The following is a 10,860-nucleotide window of genomic DNA, read 5'->3' on the forward strand; positions in this document are numbered from 1 at the left end:
AGAATATTTTGATGTGTGGTGATTTTTTTAAATGTCTATTTAGGTTTAATTCATCACACGTGGAATCAAAATGCCCTTTGATTCCCAGCTACTGTAACAGTGTGTGTTTCCCGTGGCCTGCACTTTGTCAGTCTGTCACTGCTGCAGTGCTTTCATCTCCTTATCTGGAAGTCCAGCAGACCCTCTTTACACAACCATGCCATGTTTTTTTTCTCTCTTTCTCACTTTCCTTGTTGCTACCGAGTGCTGTTTGTTGTTAGTAAATAAAGGAAGTGGGAAGTTTTGACTGTCATTTTCTTGAAACATGCCTTACTGGCTGACGGGCCGAAGCCCAGCTCTACTCTCCAAAAAACGTCCCAAAAAAGACAGAATTTGTGTTGATAAGAATGAGGTGACAGTGATTTTCTCAGGACATTTAAGGTTAGCCGCTGCGTCACCGACACCTCACCACGTCACACACGTTTGGCCGTCGACCCACTGAGCAGAGTGGGACAGTTGCACAACATGTTAATTGAGATCCGTGCTGTAGCTAATGTGAGCAGCCAATACCAAGTGGACCATCTGTTAAGGATAGCAGAGGCTCATGGCGTTGAATGGAAGCTGACTGATCAGCTGACAGAACATGGGATGTCCCTGTGCTGTCACCTGACATGGGACGGCCTCGGCTCTCTCAGAGGTGTGGCCCCTGAAGGCTACAGCCCTCACGTAGGTTGGATGATTATTGTAGTTGTTTCTATAGTTTTTTTTTTTTTTTAGTTTTTTTTTAAAGTAAATCAAATGTTTTTAATCTCAGCAGTGCAGATGAAGTGAGACAGATGTGCCTGTGCTGAATTTACTGTGAAAAAGGGGGAGGGAAGTGTAAGAATGGGGGTGGGGAGACGTGCAGCCTGAGCCAATGGCTGGTGTAACCTTCACTGACTGGCCTCCTTTTACAGGCTGCTGACACGAGTGCTATATTAAAGAGATGCCACCCACAGCTGCACCTGACAATTTAAAGCACAGACTCGACCGGGGGGGACCAGGCGCTGTGGTACGCTCCAGTTGTTGCGCGGATCTCTGGTGACAGAGACATTGCTAAGGCTGTGTCACACGAGTAGACTTTCCTCCATCCAGTAGACTCGTCCTATCGACTCTGCGCTTCAGGGAGGATTGCTTTTCTGCTGTTGCCGGCTTCAAGAAAGAGAAGAATGTTAATCTTGATGGAACCACCAAAAAGATTTTCTTCTTCTATGGATTACTAGAGTAAAAAACAGACTCTGGTCTATCAGTGTCAAAAAAGAGGAAGAGGAACCAGTTGCTCGATCACTACATCAAATCATATTTTTCTTTTCTCTGTACCTCAGCACAGGTCACCAGACTGTTTTTTCTTGTAGATCAACTTTCTTCACCTAGAAATGGAGCATCTCTCACCTTAAGCCCTTACTGCACCCTCTTGTGATGCACATGTCATGGTCGGATGCAGATTTGAGTGCACACCCCACTGTGTTCCATGAAGAGGTTTGGCAGCCTGAGACGGAGCAAGAAACGGAAGGAGCAGGATGGGTTAGGAGGGAGACATCAGTCGGAGGCGTCCTGTTTGTCTGGTAATCTGTCTGCTTCATCAAACCACATAGATTTATAGATTAATTAGATCATAGATTAGGTCTGAGATTAAGGGTGAAAAAAAAAATAGAGCTCAGAGCTAGAAATGTAACTCCTGCATTCTCCATCTGGTCTGGACGTAGATCTTATATCTGAACATTATTTATACTTTCAGTGAAGACACTTTGGTGATTGATTGACCTTAATGGACTCTTTCACATAAACAGATCTACAGTATATTATGATTAGACACATGTAATCAGAGTGACTGTCGTGTGTTGTGTAGCTGTGGACGCTCCATATAGCTGTAGGTTTTGGTTACTGTACGTGCTGGGTCTCTGGTCTACAGTGACAGGAACGAGGCAAGTGGCCAAGTGGTAAAAGTGTATGAGAGGCGGAGCAGAGGCAGAGAGAGCCTGCCGTCACTTTAAGTCGCACGTCTCCATCAGTTTGATTGTTTCAGCAGCGCTGCGTGAGGATTTATCACCGCAGTCTCGTTACGTTATGAAGCCTTTCCATTATTGTAAGTTAAAAGTATAAGCTGACATTTTATCGTCGGTTTGCAGTTGATTGTCTCTGTAGGTTCTCAGTCGCCCAGGTCATTTTGTCCAAGGTGTTTAGGGAGAGGGACAAGTGGACTGTCCTGTTTTTTCCCAGTCTACACAATTACAATTTGTGTGAAGCTTTAGCTCCTACAGTCTGATCCGTGGCCTCGTTGGAGCCTCTGTGTGGTTGTTCAAGTGGTCCTTCATCGCGTCGACTTCACGGTTCCTGATTTAGAGCCAGTCTGACCTCAGAGGAGTCGCCCGCTGCTGTCGTAGTGATGCATGTCTATATGTGGCCATGTATTTGTAGAGGCCATTGTAAAAGCAGTGTACAATGTGGTGACACCTCAGCCTAAAGCATAAGCCCTTTGATGGAGATGTGGTACACTGTAAAGGTGCTAACAGTGGTGGTTACAGTGCTCACTGCACTCTGTAAGACCCCAGTGTTAGTGCTGGTCCAGTGAAGCAGGGAGACTTTGGTTCGGTGTGTTTTGTGACTGCTTATTAAATGACCCAGTTTGCACATAAGTGTAATGCACGTCAGTAATAGTGCTGTTACTGAAGTGCTAACAAGTCGGGGTTTTTTTTTTCTTTTACAAGGACCTCATGAAACTAGCCCAGATTGCTATTAAGGGTCATGTAGTTTACAGCTTACTACTTCTACTATAGCTCAGGCCTAAATAAAAGAAAACACATTCGTTTCAATGGACTTTACATTTAAAAAAATTAGAACAAAAATTCTCCAAAAAACCCAAATACGAATGGGTAAAAAAGGAGAAAAATACACGTAATGTTATGTTACTATAGTTTAAATTTGCAATACACATTACACACATTTCACAAATATTATTGAAAGCCAAGTCACCAGCAGCTGTGTTATGTGGTAAGACACAGTACTACGTACAGTGGGCCTGTACTGGTTCTTCATCTAGTGGTAAGAGAGTTAGTATTTCAAGTGAAGAATCGTGGGTTTAACAGTTGTCTCATGCATTTTTTAATGTTGACTAAATATACACTTATTAAGTGCTTACTTCGCTCATTACATTGTTTATTCTTGTTTATTTATTTTTAGATAACACTTAAAATTTTCCTGAGCAACAGAAGTTGCCGTACAACGTTCAACATTGTTCACCAGTTTGAACCTCTTGACAAAATCCCGTTTACAGGCAGCTGGAAAACCTGACAGTCTGGAGATGTCTGTGCTTTCTAGGGTTTGATTGTTATTTCTGCGAGACCACTAACATGCAGATAAGTGAGCAGCAATAATAGTATTTGTAATGCAAGAAAGCTAGTACCCACATAAAGCAAGGCATCCACTTCCCATTTCCTGGTCAGTGTCAAGCTGCCCAACCATCAACCAGGCTCAGGAGAGGACTCTCACCCGCTGTTATCTCCTCCTCTGGAATGTGCCACAACAGCGTAGCTAAATTAAGAAGACTACATGGCCGAAGCGGAGCACCCCAAAGAGGGCCAGTCCACGCCAACTAAATGTCAAGAGATAATGTGGAGAGCAGATAGACGACAACAACAACAACAACAACAAAAACGCTGGTAAAAAAGCTAGTGTTTAGAGAAGGACGTATCACATGACATTCAGAAGGAAATGTCTTTCATTTCTGTACCAGTGACTGGGTGTAATGATCTGCCAGTGCTGAACAACATAATACTGACAAAGTCTTGGCTCTGCCCTCACACCAGTGTAAACTGGTCCCACGCTGGAGGACTTGAAATGTGAACCGTTTGGTCCAGATCACTTGGTCCACTGGTTGGCTGGTCTCAGAAATATGTCAGCAGGGAGGAGCTCAGCCAGCGTGAGCGTCATGTGTCACCGTCCGTAAGACTGTGACACCTGACGTGAAAGAGAATGTGGCGGCAGAGGGGCTTGTCATGTGACGTGTCACAGGAGGAGTTGCGTCACCGACAGCTGACTGTTACACTGTCCTGGGGCTTAACGCTGCATCCTGCTGCAGGAGGAGGGGGAGGAGGGGGAGGCAGACATTAAACATCACAGGTTACCTTCACCTTCACAAACAGAGAAAAAAAAAGACATTTTCACAACACGCCGGTCAATTTGTCTTAGTAAAAATTGACCGTGGGGCCACACAGGGAGGAGGAGGAACGGGAGCTGTCAGCGGTCAGCCTTTGACTTCTGATCCCACCACTAAAAAAACCCTCCTCTTCTTGAATGACCACAGAGTTATGTAGCACATTATATTTTAGGAGGCGACCTGGTGTGACAGTCAAAGACTGTGTTTAAAACTTCTGTCTTTGAACGACATAAAACAATTAGCTCAATGATAGGTGGGAACACACGCAAGAAATACACACATACTTTTAATGTGGCAGGAACCAGGAACATATGTGAAATGTGAGAAATGAGAAATGTGCAGTCTATGGTTAAAAAAAACACAAAAAAGAAATAGTTTTACTACATTGGTTGTAGAAATAATAATAACTATAATAATAATAAGCAAGTGTTACTATTATTATTACAAAAATAATAACTTATATCATTATTATTTCTATTGTTATAATTTTCCTTCCTTTTATAACAACTCAAAGTTACTTGTTGACCTGATCAAATATTAAAGCTTCATTTTCAGCTTCTGTCTTGATGATGTTTTATGTAACATACCTCTGTCTGTCAGCAGCAGGGCTGTGGTTCAATCTCTGGTATCCGTGCTATCGCCCACGGATCTTTCAGTCCCGGCTGGATCAGATATGCGTTCCCTCTCTGTTATAGCATGTGACAGTATTCGTGGTATTCGTGGTATTTGCAGCAGTCGGTGCTGTAGCCCTTCAGTCCAGCCGACTCTACCTGTCAACTGCGTCCAGAGTTTTGATGTCAGTGGAGCTCTGCCTCAGGCCTAAAGAAACTGTCTCGTCTTTTCACAGCCTCTGGTCTCTCCACACCACCCAGCACCCCCGCACAGGTGGCCAGCCAGCCCGCCTTCCCCCAGGAGGTCCAGCCGAGCAGGCCGAGTCCTGAACGCTTGGAGACGAGCTACAGGTTGCGCTCGCTGTCTACACCTCCAGACACAGGACAGCCCTTCTGCGAAACCCCCCATCCCTTCATCAAGCCCTGTGCCAGTTTACTCTACCTCACAAGTGAGTCACAACACAAGCAGCTGTCAGTTGACAAACAAATACTGTTCCTGGTATGGACTTTATATTTGGATTTAGAGAAAACTAAACTGAAACTAAATTTGTTATTACTCGGTCACTTCACGAGTGAATGTAGGTGCGAATGTCAGTGTGAATGGTTGTTTGTCTCTATGGCCCTGCAGTTTGAAAGAGTACCCCCCCACACACACACACACACACACACACACACTCCCTTCATCCGATAATGTTGGGATTAACCATCCACCCATGACCTTGAAAAACATTAGGTGATAGAAAAAGAATGTGTTTTTCTAAAGGCTAGATATGGTTCTCTCTATTATTATATATATGGTAAATGATGCATCAGGTTAAAAAAAAGACATGGTAGTGCAATCCTCCTAATATTGAGCTTTAATACTATTGTTGCCTAAAACTGTGGTAACTAGTTTTAGTTCATGAGTTCAGTGGTTCCTGAATTTGACTTTTTTTATGCTGCATACTGTACATCTATTTAATCTTGATTCATATTCATCATCACTCAGCATCAAGTGTTAATGCAACCGTGTAAGATTGTGTGTGGTGTTCTTAATCATAATTTTTAAAAGACTTAATTAGTTCAAAAATATTTTATTTTAACTAAGCGTTGACTTAGTCAGGAGATAAAGTCCTCGTCGCGAGACCGATTTAACCGGGTGTCTTCTGAGGATTGGCGTGAGTCAGAATGAAACTCCAGATTACTTATGATGTCATGACTTGCGGCAGGGATTTAATGAATAAAACTCGAAGCCTCTGTCTCCACCTGTCTGCTGTGAGTGATGGTGTTTTCTGGCCTGAGGAGCAGATCGATATTTCATCACCACGGTCGTGTATTGATATCACCGTCCCAGAGATGATTGTGGCTGAGCGGCGATGATGAGTCAGCACCCACTCGTCACACTCCTCCTCCTCCTCCTCCTCCTCCTCCTCCCTCATGTGTAATAACGATTGTCGTTGTCAGGTGACGTTACGTCTCGGGCAAAAATACAATTTCGCCACAGATTTACTAGTTTCTTTGCTGGACATTTCCTGTGCGAGACTGAAGCAGAGTGTTTGCCCGCGGCGGTGCAGCAGGGCTTGATTTATGAAAGTGCAGGAGCAGTTTTTGGCAAGAGAAGTGCTGTGTCACCATTGCAGGGGCAACGCTGGGGACTATTTTAACAGCCCACAGCAGCTCTGCAGACCTGCTCACCCTGCACTGCTGCAGTGGTCGAGCTGTGATTATACTCAGGCCGAGGGAAATCATGAATCAGTGAGAAGCACACTGGAGGTAGACTGAGTGTAAAACTCTCAACAAAACACGGCACAAGCGGATGGCGCTGTGAGTTTTGCTGCACTACACTGGGAAAAGACGAGGTAGCTTGTGTTTGCGAACGCTGGCCAGAAAAAGGAAACAGATAATGTAAGAGAGTTGAATCTGATGGATATTTGTATAGAACACAGTTTGACATCATTTGAGGGACTTGATGTGCTGATCGCCCTGCACTGGGAGTGATGGATTTTCCAGTATTCTTTTTATAGACTTTATTTTTGAATGTAATTGTATTATGTCTTGAAATCCTTAAAATATTAATTTTATATTTGTACTGATAGTTTTCTAGTTGTCACAGTCCACTGCAGCACGTTTATGCAGTACCACTCCCCTTTGTTCTAATGAATTCTAACCCAAACTAAAATATTAGGCCATCTCTTAAAAAGTATATTTACTTTTGATTATTTGCATGTTCTCTACACTACGTATCCTACATTTATTCCTAAAAGATTCCACGGGTGGACCAGGTCACAACCTGTTTCTTTGCATTATCGCTGGGCTAACATCGAGTTCAAACTTTCTTCTAGTTTGGGCAAAGACCAATTTATAATATTTTTAAAACATGTTTGGTTAGTCATGCATATCCAGTGTGGTATTAAAATGAGTCATAATCGTGTTGAGGTTAAAAATGTGTTAAACATTATAATTTTCACCACTCTACAAAGATACTGTGACGACTGTCAGTTTAAACATCAGACACTTAACTGAAATAATATGATCAGTTTTATTTGAAACTGATGATAGTGTTTATCCCAGTCTTGTGATCTTAACAAAGTTAAACATTGCAAAACAAACAAACAAAAATCCGACTCTGCTGCAGCGCCATTTCACCCCGGATTAATTAAGTTATTATACACATTTCTACCACTCGACTTCAGTTCGGTATTAACTGGTGTTGATTTGACTTTACAGTCATGTTTTAGTCAGGATGTTAACGAGGTATCCCCAGCTTCTTGTTGCTTAGCAACGCAGGGGATTTCCTAATATGGAGACGCAGCCTCTGCATGCAGGGGTGTGTCCACGGTGTGAGCAGCTTCCTGCTTTCTTTCAGCCTCTCTCCACGCCAGGCTTCTCCTGAGGTGAGTGCCGTGGTTTCAGTACCGACTGTGGCGTTGACCGTGTTGTCAGTGAAGCAGCTGTCGAACCTCTGACACGGTGTGTGAGCAGCAGCGTCTGCACTCACTGGATCTGCCTCCACTGCAGTAAATGGATCAGGACTGTTCCACTCTGAGTCCAAGGGGGTGTGCGCAGTCTATTAATACCGTGCAAGTAAAGTTGCAGCTCCGCAATGCTTTGGTCCTGTTACCTGTACTGAAATCTGTCCGACTTTTGCGGATTTCGGGTCGCTGCTTCGAGCCCATGATTCGATTATTATCATTTCACCGTCTTTTTCCTCTCCTTTGACGCAGCGACCACAGTGCGCTGAGGCCGCTGGGGAAACTGTGGCTTCACCCTGCTGGTCACACACAATTCACAGCAAAGTTTTTTTTTATGTGCAGCGCAGCTGTGAGAGGATTTCAGCGCAAAGTTGAGATCTGTTTCTCTGTTATCTGTTGTCTGTCCTCTGTCCTCTCCCACAGGTCTACGGATTATCTGAAGGCATGCTGGAGAAACTTGAACTTGATGATGATGGTAGGTGTTTCTGTCTTCGTGTCCTGTGTCTCCGGTCCTTATAGAGGTTTATTATGGAGCCAGAGGTGCGGGATTAAGAGGATTATAATCCATGGTACAGGTGTTAGATTAGTATTAGAGTGTCATTCTGAGAGAATTAAGTTCACTTTTAAGCATCATCATGTCTTAAATGGACATAAATGATGATTATACCCAGAGGTCACGGCAGGTGATACATGATATTTAGATTAAACTCCTAATGAAAATCTACATTGTCTTTTGGTATTTGGTAGTAATCACGGTGTTTTATCTATTACTTTTGACTGATTGAAATGTGTGTAATATATAAAAGAAAGTCATTTAACTTATGCTATTTTTGACATGTCGTTTTGAGTATTTTTACTTTTATGTTCAGTCTGAGATCAGATTTTCAACTCCAAGTTTTCTTTTAGCATTTTAGGGTGTTGTTTTGCTGATGTGTTCATGTTCAAAATGACACTGAATATTGACAAAAAACTGATAGCTAATGCTTTTTAAATATATATTTCACATGTAGTCCATTTTTTCCTTCATTATCCAAGTTCCTCACCAACAAACATATCCTGCAAAAAAAAAAAAAAAAAACAACTGAAAGGATGCTGAGAGGATCAGGTTGGTTTTGTCTTGTGCTGTACAACCCAAAATCTCTCCACATTCTTCCAGAGTTTCCTGCTTCAGCGTGGTGTTTCAAAGTCATTTCCTAATTATCATCATTTTTATTATTGTGTAATTAATGTTGCCCGTCAGTTTAATCTGACATGTCAAACAGAGAGTCCGCCTTGGACACATTTCGATGAGATTTCTGATTAAATCCTGTAAATAAACTAATCTGCTCAGTGTTTGTGGGAAAGGAATTATCCTAATGTTCTTAGTCCTTCAGCCAAGCTTTCACTGAGTTTTTTCCACCTGCTCCTGTGTTGGGAGTGGATCATAATTATCAGTAACATGGAACAGTAAAGTGGCAGTAAGTGGTTCAGAGCAGTAATGGTTGTTTAGGCTGTGAGAGTGTTTTGTTTGTAGCCTGTCATTACATATTCCCAGTGAGAGTTCCTCTTCCTCTTCAAGTATTTTCCTCTCTCTTCTTTTTGTCTTCCAGCTGCTGAAACTGAGAGCGATATTTACACGCGCTTTATGAAATCCCACAAGTGCTACGACATTGTCCCGACGAGCTCTAAGCTGGTGGTGTTCGACACAGCGCTCCAAGTTAGTACTGATGCGTGCACGACAATCAGTGTGTCCATTTGTTAAGAGAGTGACGTACACAGTAAAGCCTGATTATAAAAAAAATTAAAAAATTAAAACTAAAATCACAATTACCATGAACTGCTTCACGGCAAAATACAACAGAATGTTGACAGTGTGTGATCTAAAGGTCACCTGTCTGGAAAACTGAGGGTTAATGTTTAAAAGAAGGATAATTGCGTCTTCAATGACTGATGGGATTGTCATAAAGTCGTTGAATAGTAAACGTTTGCCGGCTCCAGTTCTTTGATATGTAAAACTTCAACCACTAAATATACCTGAGCTGAGACACGGAGGCAGTACAAATTTAAAATACATTCAAGGAATTCCATGTTTTGGTAAACGGCCAGTGCAGAAGTCACAATGCTCAGGCTGGAATGTTACAGGCTTAAAAAACTTTGAATAATGAAGTACTTTGTATTATTAAACAAATAATAAATATATTTATTTTTTTATTGTTATTATTATTTTTTAACCTTCAGGTCAAGAAAGCGTTCTTCGCCCTGGTAGCAAATGGTGTACGAGCTGCACCACTATGGGACACAGAGAAGCAAAGCTTTGTGGGTAAGAATGACAGAACATTTTCCAGAACTTTATTTGTTTTATGGGTATCTTAAAATTGGCAATGTGTACTATTTCAAGAGGGGCTGGTGGCGCAGTGTCTGTGAGGACTTCCACTGATACTTCTCTAAAACAAATAAGCAAAGTACTGCGTTTAAAAGGATGAAATGATCCGGATTTTCATGTTATGTATATTTATGAATTACGTATGTTTATATATGTATGTATGTAGGTGTGCATTTATATATATATATGTACACTATTTTTGTGTACCACCTAAAATGTTTTTTGGTCCACATCGTTTGAAAAATGCACATTATTCCTGGGGCTCACTGCATAAAAAAGTCTTTTTCAGAAGACTTTACTGCTCGGTTAGTTTCCCCTCTGGAAAAAAGCGATATATTGGTGCACCTCTGCACAGGCAGCTCAGTGTGTTAATGCAGCCGGTCACGGCCAGTGGAGCGTGACACTACGTACATTGAGCAGAAATCATTATAGCTGTCATAAACCATTAAACACAGCCAGGACTCCTGAGTTGACCTGCACTCAGACAGGGTAAAAAAACCCCAAGGCCTGCGTCATGTCAGCCAAGTAACGTCAGTATCCAAACTGGCTTTGTTGTGCCGCGTCGAGTTTATTGCAAGTCAGCCTGTGATGAATAATAAATGTTGGAAGCACGGGGGAGGGAGGCAAACGTGGGCGACAGAGGGAAGAAGGGTTTTTTTGTTGTTGTTGAGCCACACCCTTCTGTGTTGTCTCTTCTGCTCAGGTATGGAGCAGCTTGTTGATTCACTGTTTGTTTGTTGGTTTGTTTTTTGTTCTGTTGCA

At 42.3% G+C, this 10,860-nt stretch overlaps 1 protein-coding gene across 1 annotated transcript in view; it reads left to right on the plus strand.

The window, feature by feature from the left end:
* Positions 1-10,860, plus strand: part of LOC103396171 (5'-AMP-activated protein kinase subunit gamma-1-like) — a 22,002-nt gene that overhangs the window by 6,718 nt on the left and 4,424 nt on the right. Inside the window, 5 exon segments of the mRNA XM_008334164.3 lie at positions 5,022-5,172; positions 5,174-5,234; positions 8,160-8,211; positions 9,326-9,432; positions 9,954-10,077. Coding sequence (XP_008332386.1) covers positions 5,022-5,172; positions 5,174-5,234; positions 8,160-8,211; positions 9,326-9,432; positions 9,954-10,077 — 495 coding nt within the window.

This window comes from Cynoglossus semilaevis, chromosome 20 (assembly GCF_000523025.1).
Source record: "Cynoglossus semilaevis isolate Cse_v1.0 chromosome 20, Cse_v1.0, whole genome shotgun sequence".
Lineage (NCBI taxonomy): Eukaryota > Metazoa > Chordata > Actinopteri > Pleuronectiformes > Cynoglossidae > Cynoglossus > Cynoglossus semilaevis.